The sequence below is a fragment of the Marmota flaviventris genome, chromosome 7 (genome assembly GCF_047511675.1).
Source record: "Marmota flaviventris isolate mMarFla1 chromosome 7, mMarFla1.hap1, whole genome shotgun sequence".
Lineage (NCBI taxonomy): Eukaryota > Metazoa > Chordata > Mammalia > Rodentia > Sciuridae > Marmota > Marmota flaviventris.
Genome location: NC_092504.1, coordinates 68216830 through 68240558, shown reverse-complemented (window position 1 = coordinate 68240558; position 23729 = coordinate 68216830). Strand labels below are relative to the sequence as shown.

The 23729-nt window shown below is 38.7% G+C and overlaps 1 protein-coding gene across 6 annotated transcripts in view; it reads left to right on the top strand.

The window, feature by feature from the left end:
- The window catches only part of Wdfy3 (WD repeat and FYVE domain containing 3), a 250018-nt gene that overhangs the window by 222723 nt on the left and 3566 nt on the right, over window positions 1–23729 (top strand). For all 6 annotated transcript variants that reach the window (XM_027939797.3, XM_071614400.1, XM_071614398.1 and 3 more), the window contains 11 exons: window positions 2852–2943; window positions 3149–3361; window positions 5702–5849; window positions 7087–7241; window positions 8192–8350; window positions 10426–10605; window positions 13425–13607; window positions 14715–14811; window positions 17169–17492; window positions 18177–18288; window positions 18638–18835. In XM_027939797.3, the coding sequence (XP_027795598.2) occupies window positions 2852–2943; window positions 3149–3361; window positions 5702–5849; window positions 7087–7241; window positions 8192–8350; window positions 10426–10605; window positions 13425–13607; window positions 14715–14811; window positions 17169–17492; window positions 18177–18288; window positions 18638–18835 (1861 nt within the window). The remainder of the gene's footprint in view (window positions 1–2851; window positions 2944–3148; window positions 3362–5701; window positions 5850–7086; window positions 7242–8191; window positions 8351–10425; window positions 10606–13424; window positions 13608–14714; window positions 14812–17168; window positions 17493–18176; window positions 18289–18637; window positions 18836–23729) is intronic.

Sequence of the window (23729 nt, the reverse complement as noted above, 5' to 3'; positions counted from 1 at the left end):
CCAAACAATCCACTTTTAAAATAAGTAAATAAAAGAAGGTCATGTACTTTCATCTTTATCATATTCACATTCATAACACATCATCTTTCCTTCTTAAAATCAAAAACACTGTTTAAATTTAAAGGCTAAAAACATAAAACTCTCATAAGAAACCATAAGGGTAAATCTTCATGATCTTGAATTTGTTAATGGATTCTTAGATATCCAAAAAAAAAAAAAAAAAAAGCAGCAACTAAAGATAAGTTAGACTCCATCAACATTGAAAACTTTGGCATCCAAAGATTTTGTCCAGAAAGTAAAAAGACAGCCTGTGGAGTAGGGGAAAACATTTGAAAATGAGATATCTGGTAAGAGTCTAGGATCTATATAATATAAACAACTCTTAAAATTCAGCAGCCTGAAAATAAACAACCTTGTTGAAAAATGGGTAAAAGACTTAGTTAGATATTTCTCCATATATATGGCCAGTAAGCACAGAAAAGATGCTCATCATCATTAGTTATTAGTCAATGCAAAACAAAATCATGATGAGATAACACTCCACATCCACTAAGGTGGCAAATATCTGGGAAAATCAGAAAATAGCCAGGGCTGGCAAAGATGTGAAAATGAAAACACTTGTACATTGCTAGTGAGATCATAAAATGGTCAGCTACCGTGGGAAAGAGTTTGAAAGTTCCTCAAAAAGTTAAACAAAATTACCATATGACCAGCAATTCTACTCCTGAGTATATAAGAATTGAGAACAGGAGCTCAAACAAATGCCTGCACAAGCATGTTTATAGTGGCAGAACTCCAAATAGCCAAATAGTAGAAATAGCCCAGATGTCTGTCAAGGTGTGAATAGATAAACAAAGTGTGATACATACATATAATGAAAGATTATTCAGCCATATCAATGAATGAAGTACTGATAAATGCTACAACATGGATGTGTTAACTTTTCATTTATTGTAATAAATACCTGAGATAATCAACTGATAAAGAGAAAAGGGGTTTTTTAGCTTATAATTTTAGAGGTTTCAGTCCATGGTGGATTGGCCCCATTGCTTTGGGGCCTGTAGTAAGGCAACACACCATCATAGAAACATGTGGTGGAACAAAGCTGCTCACCTCATGGCCAGAAAGCAGAAAAGAGAGGCAGAGGAGGGGGCTGGGGTCTCACTCTCCTCTTCAGGGGCACTCTCACAGTGACCAAAAGACCTCTGAGTAGCACCAGCCTAGGACAAAACCTTTAACACAGGACTTTGAGGGACATTCCATGTCCAAAATTAGCAATGAATGAACCTCAAAAACATGCTGAGTGAAAGAAGCCAGCCTCAGAAGGTCCATTCACAGGAAATACCCATTCATAGGTAAATCCAGAGACATAACAAATTGGTGGTTATTATAGTTTAGAAGAACAGAGGAATGTACGAATTTCACCTCAAAAGAGAAAAACAAACAAAACTAAACACCCATTGCTCTCTATCAAAAAAGATAGTGATATTATTAAACACACACACACACACACACACACACACACACCTGGGAGTTTTCCCTGACCCCATCTTGTTCTCACATCCCTGGATGTACACAGTGGGGGAGTTGCAGAATAGACTGAGGGTTTCTCTGTAGGTTTTGTTTTCCGTGTATGTCATTTTTAAAATGCAGCTAGTGCTAATAAAATTCTCCAACATAAACATTTAGGGAGTATAGCAAAATCTTGAAAAGTAGGTTATATCTCAAGAAGCCTGAGAATTATTACCAGTTTCTCATTATCAAAAAACTTGGACTAAAGAGAGCATTTGAGAGGGATTGGCAGGAATGTGTGAGGTGTGTGTGCTTGCAGGGATGTGGCATAATGACCCGATTTATGTCAACAATCAAATAACAATGATGAAAATAAGTTTCTAAAGGAAATGTTGGTTTCCATTTGGAGTTGACTTTGTGCTCTAAAATTTGAATGACTTCACTTCTGTGTGAAATTCATAATAGAACTACTATCTAATCAACTGCTAGGAAGCCAGGGAGTTAAGTCTTTACTATTTACAGTCGTTTGTTACAATGATAATCTAAACCTATGAAAACTGTAAGCTAAAATTACTTTTTGGTGTTTTTCCAAAAAAGAAGGGGGAAGAGAACCTGTTTCCTTAAATACCAATCCTACTTAATGTGTGTTCATGAGTGTGTGTATTTTTAATGCAAATAGATTTCATAGCAAATGACTTCTTTAATACTTTAGAGATTATCTGGCTGTGACTTAAAATAACAGTTTATGGTCTTTCCAAATATTTTTTCTTTTAAGTGATGCAAGAACAACAAAAAGTTATATTCTAATTTCATTTCTTTAGAGAAAACCATCACTGCAAAGTATATCTCAGTTCTATAGAGCTTTCTCAAGAATTTGTGTCAAAAATATGAGAAACCTCATGTACTGCATTTATCTTCAGGAGGCTCAAAACAGTAGCCTCTTGGAAGATCTCATTGAAGAGGAGTCCTATAGTCAATAGCATTTCAGAAAGTTTGTGTCCGGTGTCCCTCTTAGAGCAGGACAAGTATATTAACATATTTACCTTCAAGGCCTCTTTCAGGCCTTATAGAATATGTTCAATTTTGTATAACTCAGCATTTCCTGCAGACATTTGAGAGCAAGAATCCTGGTTTTACTAGCACTTAGCAAATCTTTTTAAGGAAATGCTCTAAGGAATAACCTTGGGGAGACACCAGAGTGGATGATCCCTGTGGGGCTTTTCTGTGGTGAAACTTGATAGTTCTAGTAATGAATCTCACACTATTTCTCTGTCACTGTAAATGAAGTTAACATTTGTCCCATTCTTTCATTTTCTTTTTAATGTATCCAATTGTGCAGGCTGTAAACAAAATGGCACCAAGCTTGGAGATGTTATCCTTCCACCTTGGGCCAAAGGGGACCCACGAGAATTCATTCGAGTCCACCGTGAGGTAATAAGGGTGCACTCTGGAGTGGGTTGTGATCACGCTATAGAAAGGACCTTGATTTGTGTATTTTGCATTCACTTAAGTTACTAATATTATCATAATGATTTTTAATTATTTTAATTCCTATTGACCACTAGCCAGGTTTCTTGACTTTGTGAGCAAGTAATAAACGCCAGCCCCTTACCTAGCTTGTGTTTTGGAATTACAGGCTTTGGAGTGTGATTATGTGAGTGCCCATCTGCATGAGTGGATTGATTTAATCTTTGGCTACAAACAGCAGGGTCCTGCTGCGGTAGAAGCTGTGAATGTCTTCCATCACCTTTTTTATGAGGGTCAAGTGGATATCTACAATATAAATGATCCACTGAAGGAGACGGCCACCATCGGCTTCATTAATAACTTTGGTCAGATCCCTAAACAGGTATGGTTGTTCTTTTCTTATCAGCAGTGACTCAATGTCATTCCGTAATATTTGTATAGTTGGTAGATTACCACATAATAATTAAGTTTAGTCTAAGTTAATAATGAATCATAAAAATTGTTCATTAGATTAATGATCCTAGATTACTTGCTTCTCCTCACTTTTATGTGAGATAAATAAACTTTTTGATGTTTTAAGAGAATTTTCACTCAGACTGGAACAGGGCATGTTTTCTTGCTCATGACCTGATAGACCACAGTGTGCACAGAGACAGGGTTTCATCTGATGCCAGTGGGAAGCTGTGCTGATTTTAGGGAGGAAAATGACATGGTCATATTTAATTAATCTTTTACAGTTCATTCTGGCCTAGTCAGTTCCCCCTGGTACCCCTGCTAGTGTGTGTAACACACATACACACACACAAGTGCATGCACTTTGCAGAGGAGCTAAATTTGGACAGAAGAGCACTCGGGACACAGCTGTAGAGATTCATGGAGCAGATGATGATTGGGTTACATTAGTGAACAGTGAGGAGAGTGCTGTGCCATGAGGACTTGTGCCACAGCAGTGCCCAGGACATGCACCAGCGGCTCTCACCACTATCTGGAACCTGGAAAGACCAAGAGCTGTGCCCCTTAGCACTCCAGGACTGTAGATCTCTGTGTTGTGCACAGTAATGAGCACCCTCCTTCTCTTTCTACTATGTATGAGGGGCAGGCAGAAGCAGGAATATCTGCAGCACAGTGAGAGGAGGGACTCTGCTGAGCTTGCAAGTCCCCATCCTGTGCCAGATGCGAGGGGCTGTACACTTTTGGCCCTGGCCGTCTTCCCTGTTTCTGCTTCACATATCTCTCCTGAAATCCCTTTTTATAAGGCTAGCAACTTAAAGATCTCCAGGGTGGACACTTGGGAACACACAGAATAATGGCCAGTTGTATGTGGGAAAGCCAGATAGACAGCAGGACACTACTGTACCATTTACAATGTAGTCTGATCCCTACCAAAGGAACCATGTTTCTTTTCAAGCAAAATGTTCTTCAATAAAGTACTCACAGTTGGAGAGTTTTAATTAAATCTTTATTTAAGTGAACCTGTCCTTTTTCCTGAGTGTTAAAAGGCAGGATCCCTGTTGCATACCCTGTGGGAAATGCATGTTCTGAACATGTATATAAAGACACATGGCACCACTGCAGGATTTGTGTGCTACTTTGGAATATAAGAGGCCAGCAGACTGGGAGATATGACTTGGATACCAACATACATCTAGGACAGGCCATTGACTAATAGAGAATACTTTCAAGTAAACAATCTAAGAAAATCTCAATTTTATGGTGACTCTATATATGTATGAGCTGTCACATGGGCTCTATGTTAGGGCCTCACATAAAAGTTGTTCAGTAAATATTTATTTGTAAGCATGCTTTAAATTGCATCTTTTTTACAATTTCAGAATCTGTAGAAGATAAAAGAACCCTGACTCTGTGCCCCTGTACATAGCTAACATAAACAAAATGCTTAACGCTCTGGAAGCCTACAGTGCTATCTTTGTCTGTACAAAGCGTATTTCCTGTCATTTTTCCCCCAGAAACCCAAAACATCTTCTTGAAGCATAGTGCTATTGTTTTTATGTTTAGTCTAAGCTCATCCAAGTTTTTCTAGATAGCTTTCTCAAATATTAATTTTCCAGCAGAAACTACTGTATCCGTTTGAAGATCTACATTATTTGAAAAATAATTTTACATTAAATTTGAAAAATAATCTTAAGCGTATATTAATATTTTTAGCTGTAGAAATACTGAACAAAAATTCCAAAGATTTTTCTTTTCTTTCTTCATTGCAAAGTGAAAGGAAGAGAATAATGTTCATATTTTCAGCAAATTTGTAGCATCTAAACAGCACCAAAATCATGTTGCTAAATCACATTAAGAAAAGCCATGGTGGAAGCCAGAACTAATCCAGTTAAAGTGTCTATCCACCTTAAATGGCCCAGAATGGTACTGGGCTATGAAGAATCAGTTGCCTTTTAAAAATAATTGGAAAACTGTTATAAATCAACTACAGTTTGGTGGATTAATGTTCTTTCACAGAGTTAATTCAGCTTAACATAGAACACAATAGCAATCAAGCTTTAGCATCATAGTCCTTTACCTACTTAATGAGTTATGAGTTTGCTGGAAATCCTCTTAGCCTCTTTGGATTTCTTTCCTCAAATGTAAAATAGGATAATGTAGTATCTAATGTTTATTGTAAAACTTAAGTTAAATAAGAACATAATGCCTAGCATATTAAAGGTCTTAATAAGTGTATTTTTTATTATAAAGTATGTCATCTTTTGTACAGTTATTTAAAAAACCTCATCCACCAAAACGAGTGAGGAGTCGACTCAATGGAGACAGTGCAGGAATCTCAGTCCCACCAGGATCCACGAGTGACAAGATCTTTTTCCATCACCTAGACAACTTGAGGCCTTCCCTAACACCCATAAAAGGTAAGGTGATGAGAAATAAACTGTTAACTCATGATTTGATGGCATTGTTTAATAATCTTAATTCAGCAAAAGCAAACTTGTTATTTAGCAATTGTGTCTTTTGTAGTAAGTACTGTATACTTTTTGTGTAAAATTATTGAATGCTTTCTAGTATCTTCTTTTTTCTGTTTTCTTTTTTTCACCAGTTGGATTCTGTATCAGAAAGAGCCAAACATATTTCTCCCTTCTGTTAATTTAGTCAATTCTAAGATATCAAAATTTTGTAACTTCAATTTTACTTGCAGAAAAAACTTTGTCTACATTTTTTATTTTTCCTACATATATTCAGTATATCAAATAGCAGTAGGAAGACGATGAAATAGATGGACATCATTACTGCAGGTACATGTATGAAGACACGAATGTTGTGACTCTACTTTATGTACAACCAGAGACATGAAAAATTGTGTTCTATATGTATACTATGAATTGAAATGCACCGTGCTGTCATATATAACAAATTAGAATAAATAAATAAGTTAAAAAGAAAAAAAACAGCAGTAGGCAGACCATATTTTCAATATGCCAACCAAAAGACATCCCACCTTTTATCTAATGGTACACTTATCTAAAAGAAGTTTTTGAGGTAGAAATTTTACCCTTAGAATGAAACAAAAAATGTTTTGTAAAGTCTTGAAGTTGGTCACTTTAATCAATTTAAGAGTTGGAGCATCAAACTGATTTGGTAGGCCACACTCTGCCATTCTATCTCATCACAGGGAATCTGCTTCTTGCTATCTCCTGTCACTGCCCAGTGTCTGTTCTGGAGGTTTAGTTGTTTGGCAATTTCTTATGTGGAGTAGGAAGACCATGCCTCTTGGGGCATGTTATAGCCTTCCTTTAAGTCTGTAGCTTGCAAGGTGCTGAAGATATAGGTTGATTGATGGGCTGTGTCCCTCTGCATTCTGAGAAGTACCTCAGATTACTCTGTGTAGCAGCAGAAACACAGGACTGGAGGGAAGTTCTGCAGAATACCTGTCTGGGTGACACCCCACCCAACATGTCTGGGAGCAGCCTCAAAATCCAAGCTTTGCTACTGATATCATTTGGTCTTAGGTATCAGGATGCTTGATTTGTATGAATATTTGAGATTACCTTACCATACCTGTGAGATAATGAAGTTAGTTTCCCTGTCTTGTCCTAATGTAATGATTTCTTATTTTTTTGTTTTGTTTTGTTTTTTGGTTTTTATTAATAGAACTCAAAGAGCCTGTGGGACAAATAGTATGTACAGATAAAGGTATTCTTGCAGTAGAACAGAATAAGGTTCTTATCCCACCAACCTGGAACAAAACTTTTGCTTGGGGCTATGCAGACCTCAGCTGCAGACTGGGAACCTATGAATCAGACAAGGTTTGTGGTTTCTTGCTTTCTCATTTAATCTTGCTCTTTCATGGCATGGATATCTTGATAATGGGGGTGGAGAGAGCACAGTCCAGTGGATTGTCAGCTGTTCCTCCAAAGGCCAGAAGAAAGGAGAGTGTCATTGCATCAGACAAAGATAAGGGAGCTAGTGGAGAAGTCATGTTTCCTGCAGAACAAGCCTCTTTTGTAAGTTGAGTAATAGGGGCTGGTTGTTCCCTTCCTGCCCACAGAATTCCTCTAAAAGATCCTAGCCAACAAGGTGCTCACCATTTCTGCTAACCAGAATAGCCTTCTCTTGGCAAGTCACCATCTCGTCCACTTATCATTTTAATGTTCTAAAATGGCTGACAGAAAACTTGTTACCCCACCCCACAGGAACCAGCAACAGCTGCTGTGAGTTCCATAATCATCTCTTTGAGAGGCCATATGTAGTGATCCTTCAGCTACCCTGTGTTTGCCCTTGAGCCCCTCCCAACTATAAGATGGATAGACTCTGCCCAGCCTGTTCCATTCCACTGCCAACATGATTTTGCTTAGTTAATGTTCTCCTTCAAAGCACTGTGCTTTCTGTGCACATGCTTCCACTGGTTACAGCATATACCCTTTTACCGGATCATCTCCTGCTTCTTACATAGCAGCACCACACACATTGAACATCATTTTCCCACACTGGAGAAACCAGAGTTCCCCATGATGAATGAAGTCCTTTTTAATTATGGTTCTTGGCAGCAAGTACAGTTAGGAAACTGTGGGAACAATTCAGTGTGGAGCTTCAATGGAAACATCACAAAACTAAAACCAACCCAGAACGTGAGTTGGTGTGTGCCTGTGAGGTGCCTCAGCTGAGGGCCTTGCCCTTTACTCAGCTCTGCTGCTTGCACAGCAGAAGTCTAGAGCACTTGGTGGCATGTGTGTCTCACATCTGTTTTGTTTTACAGGCAGTAACTGTTTATGAATGTTTGTCAGAGTGGGGCCAGATTCTCTGTGCAATTTGCCCCAACCCCAAGCTCGTCATTACAGGTGGAACAAGCACGGTTGTGTGTGTGTGGGAGATGGGCACCTCAAAAGAAAAGGCGAAGACTCTCACGCTCAAGCAGGTAACAGGGTGAGCAGATGGAATGAGCTCATTCCATCTCAGCCTGCTCTGGAGAAACTAACAAAGCTTCCTTCGTCCTAGGTACATCAGGCATAACATAAAAAACCAAAAAGTGCTCTTTTGCACTTTTTTAATTCTTAAAAAAAAAAAAAAAAAGTAAATCAGAACATACTATTTCTAAAAATTATCAAGCTGATTCTTTTTTAAAAATTAAAGTAAGTCATTTTTAGGTAATATATGTTAATATATTTAAGTAATATAAATATTTCTTACAAATTATATGTTTATTAACTTTTTGAAAATCAAATTATATTTGCTGTTGATCCTTACTAATTTCAAGATGATTTACATTTAGATGAACCACAAAGTCGTAGTTGTTTCTCTCTTCTTTTGTCATTTCCTTAAGGACCTGCCAAACTCATAATATTTAGTAGAATCCTTGAAGATTTAGTTAACAGGTATTTCTGATCACATAATTTTCATTTAAAGCAATAATCTGTTTATAAGTAAGCCATCTTTTAAAAAAAAAATTGTAGTTGTAGATGGACAGAATGCCTTTATTTTATTTGTTTATTTTTATGTGGTGCTGAGTATTGAACCCAGGGCCTTATGCATGCTAGGCAAGTGCTCTGCCACTGAGCTATAGCCCCAGCCCAAGCCATCTTTTAATATTTGATTTATGAGAGAATTTATCAGAAGATGTTGTTTAAATAAGAAGCATACATTTAAGTATTTTTTTATTATTATTGAAAAGTAGTGTAAGTACTGTCATTTATTGCATGCCTCCTATGTTAAGGACACTATGCTGGATGTCTTAAAAATACAGAACTTCAATCCTTACAATTTCATAAGGAAGATATTAACCACACTTTACACCTGGAAAAAAAAAAAGAGAGAGAAAGAAAGAGGTCAAATGACATGCTCAAAATTATAGTTGTGCAAAAAACCAGAATTTAAATTCAGTTCTGACTCCAAAACTATTTTAGATATGCTTTTGAACAGTAGTATCTTAAATATCTGTAGAAAGAATTGGACCCCTGGTACTTTTACCAACAACCATCTAAATAGACCAGAGGCTTCATAGACTTCCTGAGTCCTGTGGCAAATCACACCAAGAGAAGCAAACTCCTGAAACAAACAAGCACCAAATTGACATACATTCTGCTGATCCAAACTCCTGCTTAAATATTTTTAATTTAGAAAAAAGATTCTGAAGATGACATGCCAGTCAAATGGGGTTTGCTAAACACACCATGCAGATGTCTGTATGCCCCAAATTTTAAACCAACTCATTATTTAAGCAGGCATATTCTTCTGCCAGGGAAGATGGCCTATTCTGATACTCAGGGACTCCTTAACAGTAATCTCGATCTTTCCCTTCAGAATCCTTACTTATTTTCAGTTACTACCATTCATTCCCGTGTGTCCTGTTTCTCTTCATTTTCTAGCAAAAGAGAACAGTTCTTATTCCAGTTTGAAGAAGTTCCTCTCAGACAGAACTCCTCAGATATTTCCCATGGAGTAGCAGGACTGCAGCACATTGACACATCAGAATGACACTGTTCCCTTGTCTTTCAGAACCAGATACTGCAATCTTGTGGTTCTCATCATTTGTATATTTTTATTTTTTAATTTTTGACTAACCTAAAATAACTGCATGTAGTTTGTGCACCTTAAAAAATTCATCAATTACAGGTCCTCAGAATAAACAAACAGGTGTTTGTGGCATAAGAGAATGGACACACAGTTTCAGTTCTGCTTGGGGGCCAATTATCAGTGTATTTCCACATAGAAATAGCATGAAGAAATCCAAGCTGGGTTGCAGCTGCCAATCCCCATGCTCTCAACTATGCTGACCTATGTTTAGGAAAGTAGAATAAAACTCATCCCCCATCCATACAGGATGAGCCCACGATAGGCCACATGAGGAGAAAGGTCAGCCCCACACTGCCCAGTGGCCCCACTCAGGGCACCCACTGCCCTCAGCATAGCTATCTGATGAATCTGGGAGCTTCTGAAGTCGCTATGGGATCTGTTACTATAATTGATCTGATATGTTGCTGTTTTCTTTTGTAGGCCTTACTTGGCCACACTGATACTGTCACCTGCGCCACAGCATCACTAGCCTATCACATAATTGTCAGTGGGTCCCGCGACCGGACGTGCATTATTTGGGATTTGAATAAACTGTCATTTCTAACCCAGCTACGAGGCCATCGAGCTCCGGTTTCTACTCTTTGTATCAATGAATTAACAGTAAGTATTAAATTGCACAATTGTTTTATATTCAGGGAAACCATACTCAGTAAAAAATGACTTTTCCTAAGCTGATAGACACTCATTCTAAAAGTCACTACATTTCTCTTGATTTCTGTGTTTTTTGAAAAGCAGATGGAGATTAAAATTTTTGACCCAAAGAGTACTTTCATCTTAAAATTCATTCACTACTAGGTACTTTAAAAGAGAACAAGATTTGGTTAAAATAAAACAAATATGATATGCTTTTTAAAAAATAAGTAACTCGTGGGATTTATTAAGAATGTTCAGGCTGGGGTTGTGGCTCCATGGTAGAGCACTTACCTAAGCACATATGAGGCACTGGGTTCAATTCCCAGCACCACATAAAAATAAATGTTCATCCACAAATAAAAAATATATTTTTTAAAAAAAGAATGTTCAAATTTTGTTGAAATTTTTAACAAAATACATTATTTGTTTTGAAAAGTGAAAAGAGTAGTATTTGGGTGCCCAAATGAGAGAATTTGTTATTATTTTTAAAACATTCTCAAATTATCAAGGAATTTTATCTCAAAAATAAATATTTTATAAATAAAAATAAAAATAAATCCACTGGACTAGAAGTTCCCCAAATAGAGCAAGTCCCACTGAATTGAACAAGAGAGGGAGTCCTCTTCATCACTAAGGGGTTGTCAGGCAGGGGAAGCTTAAGAGTAGGTTTACAAAAAATGAGGTCCATAAGTCCAAGGGTACATTACTATAGGATAACATATCCTGTCCCAGGAACCCACCCCAGCCTCTTCATTGACAACATTCCCATTCCTGCCTCATTCCTGCCCTGTGGCCACCTTTAGGAAATGGTAGTTCTCACCATGTTATTGAGGGATGTTTCTGTTACCATCCACACAGACAACTTTCCTTTTCCTTCACATCTTTGATTTCTTTCAGACAATACTGTTTTATACTTACAATCAAAAATCTTGTAGTCACACCAAAAAAAAAAAAAAAAAAAATAGTTCTAGTGAAAGGCTTCTGGAATGTCTCACTAATGGTAGGAGGACTCAGAAATGTGAATAAGTTGGGGAAGGAAGGGTAACAGAGTCAAATTTGGTTTTGGTGTATTTGATAGGTTTAAGATATTTCAGAACACAGCCTTGGGTTAGGCCTGAAAACTTTTATTTCTAAAGAACTGTAGAAAAATATAGGAGCGACAGAACCACTCTGACCTAACAGTGTTACTCTGAGTCAGATGCTTAATTTCATTGAAGTTCTTTGTTTTGAAGTTGTTCTTAAATAGAATTTTATTTACAGTCAGTTATTTGAGCCATTATGCACCCACTGGATTGCAATAGTTGCTGCAAATACTGCAGAAGCGATTTGGGGTTTCTTTTCTTTTCATAAATGTTTTTTATAGTTTCTTAACACATGAAAATAATTCTATTTCTGTTTCTCCAACCAATACCCAATGTGCTTAACTTGTGTTTACATTTTGGGCCCAAGTTCCCTTGGCAGCTGCTCTTTATTTCTTCTTCTATGGCTCAGCCCTCATGACCACAGTATTCGCTTTAATGCATTCTTAATTGTGTCCCCCTGGAGTCACTGAAGAGGTCTTGCCTAGTGCAGAATGAAGTGGCTGTCTCTGGTTTCTTGCAGAGACCAGGGACACTAATTAAATCTCACCTGCTGACACTCAGAGACAGCTCAGTGCCTGATACAGAGGTAGACAGAGCAACAGAGAGTATTATTTGTGTTCGGGTTTGTTTAGCTTCTTGCTATGGAGGTAGAGGGGCTGTAGAGAGAGGCTAGGAACAGTAGATGAGCAGAGAGTGCAGCCTTGTCATCCCACCCCAGTGTCCCTTTGCCTTCATCCTTGTGTTGGTGCTGCTACTTAGCTTCTGGTGCTCCCTCTGCTTTTGATGACCATCTTCTAATATCTAATAGATTATTGTGAATTTCCCGACTGCCCTGCAATCACTAGGTCATTTCTAAAGTAACAGCCAGCAGTGGGACAACCAGGCCACCTTAGGATTAGAGTGGCAGTACAGGATGGTTTGTGAACGTTGGGACTACAGAGAACTGCTGCTGTGCCCCTCACTGTCACCCTCTGAAGTCTATCTGGTGCTAGCTGACCTCACAGGGTCACTGTGAGGGTCAGACTTGAGGGAAAGGCCTTTCCTTCTGGCCTTTGGAATTCATGTTTTCATGAGTTATCAGCTCAGGGAATCTTAGATTTTATTAGAAGTGACTTACATGCCAGGTTTCTTTTTTCACCCTCATTCTCCCACCCTTCTTGTGAATGCGAATTTTAAAATAAGGTATTATGATGTTACCAAGATATTACCATGTCATTTGTTGGAGAGACACAATATACCTGGACTCAATATTTTTTCTTCTACCCTATAGTGTTGGTGATTGGACTCAATTACATAAAAGTCTGTGCGGGTGAATTCCTCTAAATGAAAAGTATAAATAGAGTTTGTAAACAACAGGAGGAAGAAGAACATTTCGTCACCTCCTCTGATGACATAGTACTTTGTGGTAGAATGAGAGCTTGCTCAGCAGTGTGCTGGGCACAGACTTGCCTCTCATCTCCATTTGTGACCCCCTGACATAGCATCCACTCAGCTTTGAATTTTTAAAGAAGCCTCTTAAATTTTTAAAGAAGATCAGGATATTTGTTTTTAACTCATTAAGCACTGAATTCTAAGTTACCTTAGAAATAATTCAGCCATTAATCTAGGGGATGAGGTGTTTTGAGAGCAGGCCAAAGATGCAATTATTTTTCTGAAACTAATATATAATATGAAGAGAATGAACAGTCTTCATTTATCTTGCAGGGGGACATTGTGTCCTGCGCTGGCACATACATCCATGTGTGGAGCATTAACGGGAACCCTATCATGAGTGTAAACACGTTCACAGGTTGGAGCCAGCAGATCGTCTGCTGCTGCGTGTCAGAGATGAACGAATGGGACACACAGAATGTCATAGTAACAGGACACTCAAATGGAGAGGTTAGGGTAAGTGGGCACAAAGAAGTATTTGCTGTCCTAGTTGCCTGAAACTTAGGAAGCTGTTTAAAGTGTAAGGACACCTGTTCAGGTTGTGATGTTTAGCAGAGTCTCCCTGCTATCCACATGGGCTCTGGCCCATGCTCCTCAGTTATGGTGAACATCAGAGATTGGGCCCCTTTTCTTCCTACTTAGTAGAGCTGTTAGTGCTACTGACGGCCAACAGCTTAACACCAGAGATCACTTAACCATGATCCCCCTGCCACATGGGACTGCTCACAGTGTGAACTGTGTAAGTATTGGGTTTTTAACCTGTCAAATAATTTTGTAGGAAAAATGTAATTAGTGGGAACAGTGTCTTCTGTACAGAGTAGCACAGAGCTAGACAATGTGTCCAGTGACCTCAGGCTTTTTTCTGGGCCAGATCCCACATGATTGCTCCTGAAACCTAGAAGCGGTGTATCTTTTTCTTAGTTTTCTGAGTCTGGCCTCTTCAGAAAAGAGATTCAACAGAGTATTTACCTTTGTAGTCTATGCAAATATTTACATTTTTCTCGCTCAGATTTTTCTTTGTGCCTGTTTTTTTTTTTTTTTTTCTTTGTCAAAGCAAAGAGCAGTTGATTACTGCCCTTCTTAGTCACGGTGCATGATTAGAGACAGTGAGGCTGCCAGCCCACTCCCCTGCCACACCCTGTGCCTCCCAGAGTCTGCCTTCTTGAGTGGTATTCCAGGTCACTGGATTAGCGACTGAAAAGCTCCACAGCCAGATACATTTGGGGATCCTGCTGGCTATGTGCCTTCTTGGAGATCTGCAGTAGATATTTGTATATGCAAGACTCTTGAGATTTTTGTAGGAAACGGAAGTTTACTCACTTCGTTGAACCATGTTTTTGAACTTACTTTTCCACATTCATCTTTATCCACTCTGAAATAGTCATTATGCAAGACAGTTCCTGCCACATTTGACAAGACACAAGGAACTCTGCATTGGTGCAATCCTAGAAAGAAAGTTACGTGTTTAACCTTGAGAGCTTGTCCTCATCCACTAACATGTACATCATTTCCTTGATTTGATTATCCACTTTTTTCTTTTTTTACTTTCGTACTTAAATGTAGTTTTGGAGAATGGAATTTCTGCAAGTTCCTGAAACACCAGCTCCTGAACCTGAGGAAGTCCTAGAAATGCAGGAAGACTGTCCAGAAGCACAAATAGGTATTTCATACATTATAAAAAACATTTGGTCACCTTCTATATTTTTCTTTTTATTATTATTATTATATATTTTTTAAGGTCACTAGGAGTAACTTTATACCACACAACATAATCAAGGGCCCAAGGTTGGCCGTGGCTCACAAGAGCATAGTCGCTGCCTGTTGTATAATTACTTTGGGCAGGTGTGCCAGGGTTTCTCCAGTTTGCTGCACACACTCAGTGTAGCAGTGTCTTGTTGATTTCCACATTTCAAACTAAATTTAGAACAAACTTCCTAGAGGACCAAAGCTGTGGGCCTTTAGTTCTGAAAATACAAAGCAGATATGGAGGCACAGTGTTAGATAGTAGGATGACCTAACACCTCTCTTCCATGCCTGTTCTGCCCGCACCTGGCTGTTCAGTCTGGACAACAGAGTGGCATCATGTTTGTAAACTATCCACAGAGCCAGGTCAGAGTCCACCTTCAGTGTCCTCATCCAACACCTGCTTACATGGGGCATTAATTCAGGCTGATGCCTAGCAACCTGTGATCTACTGTGTATTATTTGTGAAACACTTTAACATTTTCCTGTGAAATAAAGAACTAGGTGATTTCTAAACAGAGTGACTAGAGTAATGCCATAAAACCAGGCAAGTTGTGCTTTGCATTAGTAATATCCAGAGAAGCTGCCCCTCTAATGTAGAACAGTTGGGACAAGGGACTGACTGGAAAGGACTGTGGTTTTAAGTTTGACCTTCCTATTGTCTGTGATTAATTTTTGTACACTGAGAATTCAGTGTCACTTTGATCACATGAGGGAGTTTCTAAGAACAAAGACTTGCTATCAGAAAGATAGGAATAACTTCTCTTTGAAAACTGAAAATAGTCTTTATTTTCTGTGCCAGAAAAAAAAGGATCCTGGGAGTGGGACATTTTCACACTGTATTATACACTTGTCTTATGTTCATACATGTAAATTTCTACATAGACAGTTGCACTTTTAACCAGAAAGGTTATCTGAATGTTTTAAAAAGAACATAAAAATTAAGCTCAATTCAACAATTATTTGGGGGTTACCTATAATGTGTGGGATAATGAGTTAAGGGTTCCAGTGAGAAGTGGTCGCTTTTCCTTCCTTTAACAAAGCTCATTAAGTATGTTGACAATGAAAGATGGGATGAATAAGTGAGATGGAAAAAGGGATCAAATTCAGGGTAGAGAGGTTTATATGTCGTCTTCCTTCTCGTGTATTCATACTGTGGACAGAGTTAAGCACAAGTGGTAGAAAGGGGAGAGCTGCCCCTGGGGAGGATTGGCTCTGGTCAGTGTGGCAGTGATGGGATTTGAAGAGACTTGATTGGGTGAAAAGGAAGCAAGGGATTCACTGAGAATCAAAGCCATTTCCAAGGTGACTTAGGGCTTGTGCTAATGATTGATTATACCTTAGGGCTCATGAGAATTAGCCATTGGGGTAACAGCTCCATTCAAATTAGTCCTTGACTCCTGAGAGTTAAAAAGAAGCACACAATACATTTGTCCTGTTTAAAAAAAAAAAAAAAAAAATCGGTATGCAGTGAGATGGCACTACACACCCACATTTGTGTGCTCTCTTTTATTCTAACTATATGTAAATACATAGTCTCGCATAGATTTCTCTTTTAGGAGACTATTACAAAGAGTGGAGAATTGATTGCAAAATGGCAATGGAAAGAGAAAAAATCCTAAATTGAAGCTTTCCTCAGTAACTCCTTCATCAGTGTGGTCGTTTACTTATTGACCGCTTTAGGCAAGACACTGGGGTTGGCCCTTTCTGCTGTCTGGTAGAAAGAATGTCCAGGTGTAATGGTGAAGAGGGAGGATTTCAAGTACCTGAGAGGAATAGTACTGGTAAAGGAGTCCAGAAGAGGGAGGGAGTACCTTCAGGGGAAGGAATTGGGTTAAATTTTAGAGAAAGAAGTGTGAAGCTTTGGCTTGCAAGACAGGCGATGGCCAAACACACAGATGCTGAGAAGACAGGTCTCCATCAGGCCGATGGTGCGGGCAAACCCAGCCATGAGGAGGGGTAGAGCTGTGTGAAAAACACCTGAATGGCACATCTCTCTGGACTGGGGTGGGGAGTGTGAGGTTTTGGTCAGACTGTGAATGACTAAATGCCAAACTAAGGCCAGAGAACTCTGAAACTTTTCAGAAATTCTGTCCATTGTTGCTGTCCGAAATCTTGCTAAATCTGGGTGGGTTTTTTTTCCCTTTGGTTATACTTAGCTTAAAATATTATGTCTCTGAGTCTTGTATATGATAGGAAAAAAGATCAGTGGAACAAAGCTGGGTCTGATTGTGATGTGTCTGCATTTTCTAATTCTCCCAATGCTTTACCCAGGGCAGGAAGCTCAAGATGAGGACAGCAGTGATTCAGAAGCAGATGAGCAGAGCATCAGCCAGGAACCTAAGGACACTCCTAGCCAGCCAAGCAGCACCAGCCACAGACCTCGGGCAGCCTCCTGCAGAGCAACAGCCACCTGGTGCACTGATAGTGGCTCTGATGACTCCAGGCGCTGGTCCGACCAGCTCAGTCTAGATGAGAAAGATGGCTTCATCTTTGTCAACTATTCGGAGGGCCAGACCAGAACCCATGTACAGGGCCCCATTAGCCACCCACATCCCAATCCTATGGAAGCACGAAATTACAACAGATTGAAACCTGGTAACTTGAAGTTTGATATCTATTTCTTGCTTACTGTGTGAGGGTTAGTTGACCAAGTAACGTCTCCCTGGGCTTCATCTCTGAGGTGCTCTGTGACCTGGGCTACCCACAGAAAAAGGATTCTTATAGTTCTTCATGTGTGAAATGGATTCAGAGACTCTGACCTGCTGGGCATTTTTTAAATGCCAAAAACTTCATTCATTCAGAAATTTTGAAAGCTTGTGAAGATAAGCAAGTATTAGTTATAAATAAATAGATAAAGCTGGGGTTGGGGTTGTGGCTCAGTGGCGCAGTGCTTGCCTTGCAATGTGAGGCACTGGGTTCCACATAAAAATAAATGAACGAAATAAAGATATGTGTCCATGTATGACTTAAAAAAATATCTTTTTAAAAAAGAGATAAAGCTACATTAGCAGGCAGCTTTACCTAGAGGCAAAGTTTTCAAAATCTTGCATTGAATGTTTCTCCTTCTCTTCAGTTTCTTGTTTGGAATGAGATACTTTCTGACCTGACCCACAGGTCACCGACAACTAGATTGCTTTCCCTGCATTCAGGGAGGCCATGGCTGGAACTGGAAAGGCTACTTGAGCTTATATTGAGGCACCCTACCTCTTAAGGCCACCAGGTATAAGTGTATCACTTCTCAGTTTGGTGTGTCGTGTTCTTCACTTCTCCCCACTCCAGGGTACCGGTGGGAACGGCAGCTGGTATTCAGGCATAAGTTCACTATGCACACAGCCTTCATTCGAAGGGACAACACACACCCAGCTGAAGTCACCGCACTTGGCATCTCCAAGTAAGTGTCCGTCTTCTACCCTACTTCCTCCAAGTTTCTTGCATAGCCAGGGTACACATGTTTCAGCCTTGAGGAAAACAGATTTCATACTCATCCTCTGTAAAGGAAACTTGCCCGTGTGTGGATTAAATTTGAGTTTTATAAAACATCACCCTCTGTGTTCTTCAAAAATACAGCAAGGTTCAGTTCAAAGAAAGTAATGGAAAAGTAAATTCGTGCTCAGTACTATTTCTGTCTCTTCCAACATGTTTCCCATGAGGGAATTCAGGGGGTCCCTCATGACCCTCACCGCTCCCACCCCAAAATACACCCCAACACTGAACCAGAGGCCTTCTTGTGTCTCCTACAGGGACCACAGCAGGATCCTCGTTGGTGATAGTCGAGGCCGAGTCTTCAGCTGGTCTGTGAGTGACCAGCCAGGCCGCTCTGCTGCTGACCATTGGGTGAAGGACGAAGGCAGTGACAGCTGCTCCAACTGCTCTGTGCGGTTTTCTCTCACAGAAAGACGACACCATTGCAGGAACTGTGGACAGCTCTTCTGCCAGAAGTAAGATGAGACATGTGCTTTTTGAATGCTATGGATTACACTCTAAGTCCATTTGTTATGCCCTGGGTACAAGTTCCAATTGTTCTGGTGTGCCTACTGCATTATACTCTGCTAGTATAAACAGTGTTCTTTTCTATTACTATAATTATGAAATATTCCTATCATAAAAAGTACAGAAATAGTCATTAAAACGCCTGGTCACCTGTGACTTAGAATGCAGATATGCTAACATTTCATGTTTGCTTAGGTGTTTGCAATGCAGGTGCATAGAAATGGTGTAAGTAGACTTCAGGTCTTCTCTTCCCCTTCCCATTCATACCCCTTCTGCTCCCCATGTTTTTACTTTCATGAGCAATTGTTACTTCTATAAACTTTGTTACATAAAATTCTTTTCTCAGCCTTCTATTGCATGTTGTCTGTAGCCTTGTGTAACTTTTTTACTTAATTTTTTAAAAATTCATTTGCACATACAACTATTATACTGAGGTATTCACTTTGCTGCCAGATATTTCATTTTTATGATTGTATGAAAACTTACTTCCCTTTTGATGGCCTCTGAAGGGTTTGGGGTTTTTTTCCATTTTGCACATACTACAAATAATGCCACAGAATGTGTTCTTGTAAAGTGTCCTTCTAATGCACAGGCTGCATCTCCTCTAGAGAAGGAATGGAGTTGGCAGAACCCAGACTTTGTCTTGGGCTTAACTTGCTCTTGGCAAATTATTCTCCAAAACAGTAGTGCTAGTTTATACTGCTTCTAACACAATGTGAAAGTTTTCCAAATTCTTAGTCATGCTCACTATTGCCAAACCTTTCTCCTTTTGCCAATCTGATAGGTAAGGAAGTAGGCTTTGTAATGCTGGCGAGGATGGACATTCTGTCTGTTGACATTTGGTGTTCCTCTTGGCTAACTGCCTGATTTCCTTTCAGGTTCAGTTGTCTCTTCTGGTTTTTTTTTTTTTTTTTTTTCCTTGAGGAATGTTTTTTCTATACTTTGGGCTCCACTCCTTTTATATATCATGAACATATCTTCTGCCATCTATGTCTTGTATTTTAACTCCATGTATGATTTTTTTTGTTATACAAGGTTTTAATTTTGATGTGATTGTATTTATTATTCTGTATGATTTTTTAAATTTTTATATCTTCATATTTCTGTGTCCTGAGATCATAAAGATAACTTTATTTTCTTTTAATGGGTTTGAAGTTGACAGGCATGCTGGTGGCTATAACCCCAGTGAGGCTGAGAGGAGGGTGGCAAGTTTGAGGCCAGCCTCAATAACTTAAGAGAGATTCTGTCTCAAAATAAAGAATAAAAAGGGTTGGGGATGTAACTGGGGTTCACTTTCCAGTACTGCAAAAACAAACAAAAGAAAAAGATTTAAAGCTTTTACAATTTTCGTATTTAGGTTTTTAACTCATTTGGGGTGTGACATGAGTCAGGGAGTTTTGTTTTGTTTTGTTTTGGTTTTTTGCCCCATAAGAAGAGTTGGCTGTGCTGCAGCCTTGGATCTGGACATTTTCTCTGTTGTACACTGGTGTCCCTCATGTTCCCTGCCAGGTAACAGTGTACTTTCATGTTTACACTGCCTTACTCCAGCGACTTTTTCACCGAAAACACATTATCCCATATTAAAGAATCTTTTTTGAAGCAGTTGTGGAGGTTGTATAGGGAGCACTGGCTCATTGGTAAGGGCATGGCCTTTCAGTTGACTTTGATCAAATGCTCACTGGGCTGCCCTGACCTCAGGCAAGTTGCTGAACCTCTCTGAGCTTGTTTCTTCATCTGTAAAATATTTCCACAGTGACCCTCCCCTCATAGAGGTGCTGAGAGAATTGAATGAGCTCATGCATGTTTAAGTGTTGGAAAGCACCAGGTACGAGTCTAGCACTATAGATATTCCATAAAATGTATCATAATTTTTTATTTTTTTCCTTAAACCTTCTCTCTTATGCAGTCTGTTTTGAGATAATGTCTCCAAAATGTTGCTCCAGCATTCCTGATAGAAACTATCTGAGACTGGCAGAGGATCCTGTTGTGTGGCTCTGTGCTGTGATAGGCCTACTCTACAAACCTAGTAACCTAGGAATTGCTGATAACACCCTCATATGTATGCTGGTATACATCTGTTCTTTGTAGTGTTTAATTTCATAATATTGTCTAAAAATAGGTAACTCTTTAAATTATTCATTCCTACTAAATGTTAGATGGAACTGTCTCGGGATCATTGACCAAACAGGGACTGGTTGTGGTGAAGCAGCCAAAGCAAGAAGCTGTCCAGGAGGGCACAGCCTGCCCATGGTCTTCGTGTAGGAATGCATCCTACACACTACTGTCTACACCACCCATACTTGAACTGATGGAGTATCCCTATCTTTGTATGACCTGCAGAGACAGCAGATCATACTCTCTTACTCTGATATGGTACACACTGTGCCCCAACTCACTAATTACAGCTATAGAAGCTATAGGGCTATTATACTGTAGAGTGAAGCTAGAAATAAACTCAACATTGCCTACCAAACCAATTACCCCAAGACTTATATTCAGGAGAAAGCCATTTACTAAGAAGACTGTACCATAAAAGTAGTAGATCTCAACTGTGCAGATCTCAACATAGGAATATAAGGAATATGAAGAAATAAGGTGATATGAGACCTCCAAAAGATCATAACACTCTAGCAACAGATTCCAAAGATATCAAAATGGATGCAGTGTCTGATGATGAATTCAAAAGAATTATTTTTAAAAGCTCTATGAGATCCAGGAGAATACAGATAAACAGATGAACTCAGAAAGTAACAGTGCAAGGATGAATGAGAAATACAGCAAAAAGAGGTTTTAAAGAACCAAACATCTTGGAAATGAGCTCAATGAGTAAAAACATTCAGTTGAAAGTCTCAACAACAGATCAAGCGGAAGAAGGAATATTGTAAGTTGAAGACAGGTCATATTCAGACAGGAAAAAAATGACAATGAAAAGAGATCTTTGGGATACCACTAAATGGTCGAACATCAGCATCAGTGGTACATCTGAAGGGGAGGAAATAAGAGATTTTAAAAAGCCTACTCAATTGAAATACTAATAGAAAACTTCCCTAATGTTGGAAAAGAGTTGGACATCCATGTACAGGAGTCACAGAACCCCAACAGACATGAGCAGTGTTTCCCTATTACCAAAATCTGGCAAGGTATAACAACAAAAAAGAAAACTATAAACCAATATCCCTGATGAACATAGATGTAGATAGAAATACTCAGAAAAATACTAGCAAAGCAAATTCAACAGCACGTTTTTGAAAATTCATATCCCACAATCAAGTTGGTTTTATTTCAGGGTTTCAAGGATAGTTTAACATGCACAAATCAATAACTATAATATATCACAAAAATAGAAAAAAGAATAAAATCATATAATCATCTTAATAGATGTAGAAAAACATTTGATAAAATTGAATAGCCCTTCATGATAAAAGCCCTGAACAAATCAGGTATAGAAATATAATTCAGTAAAGTCTCTGTATATGAGAAACTCCACCATCATCATGCCAAATAGGGAAAAACTGAATGTATTTCCTATAAGATCAGGAAAAAGACAAGGTATTTATTCTCACACTCATTCAATGTTTTACTAGAAATTTTAGCCAGAGACACTAAACAAAAGAAAGAAAAGTCACATAAATAGGAAAGGAGAAAATCAAATTATTATCTTTTGCAGGTGTTAGAACTGATATTTAATGAAGTTGCAAAATACAAAATTAACATACAAAAATCAGTAGCTTTCTTATACACCAATAATAAATTTGCCAAGAAAGAAATCCTGAAAGCAAGCAACAGCCAACAAATATATGAAAAAATGCTTATTAGGGCTGGGATTGTGGCTCAGTGGTGCCACAACTTGCCTAGCATACGTGAGGCACTGAGTTCGATCCCCAGCACCACATAAATAAATAAATAAAGGTTAAAAAAGTGCTCATTAGCCATCAGGGAAATGCAAATTAAAACTAGAATGAGATACATTTCACCCCAGTTAGAGTGGCTGCTATAAAAAAAAATACTGGGAGAATGAAGAAATAAAGAACTTTTGTACATTGTTGGTGGGAATGTAAATTATTATAGCCTGGAAAACAGTGTGGAGGTTCCTCAAAAAACTAAAAATAGGGCCACCATGTGATCGAGCTGTCCTATTCCTGTGTAGACATCCAAAGGACATGAAGTGAGCATACAAAAGAGATTTGGATACCCCTATTTATAGAGGCACTATTCATAAAAACTAAGATATGGAATCAGCTTAAGTGCCTGTCTACAGATGAATACAGAATGAATACAGAAAACATATATATGCACAATTCAGCGATAAAGAAAAATGAAATTGTGTCATTTGTAGCAAAATGGATAGAACTGGAGATTATCATGTTAAGTGAAAAAAACTCAACACAGAAAGGCAAGTATCATGTTCTTTCTCACATGAAAACTAAAGCAAGCAAAAAAAAAATTTAAAAAGCTGACCTGAAAGAGTGACTACTAGGAACTGGGAATAGGAAGGGTGGCCAGGAGTGGGAGGTTGGGGGCAAGTGAAGGCATGGTAGATGGATATAATCAACACTCAGTGTATGCACGTATGGAAATACCACAGTGACTGTCATTAATATGTACAATTGATATGCATTACTAAAAACAGATCTAAATAAAATGGACAATTAGTCTTCTAATTTCCAAGGGGAAAAACTTCCCTTCTGTGTAAAGATATCAACATACCGTCCAAGAGCACAGGCCTGGAGAACCAAGCAGACAGCCCCACACTGAGCTCTTTAGATCCCTGGGTTTCATTAATTTGGAAAATCTTAATTCTGTTTTTTTTGTTTTCTCTTTTCTAATTCTCTAAAATCAAAG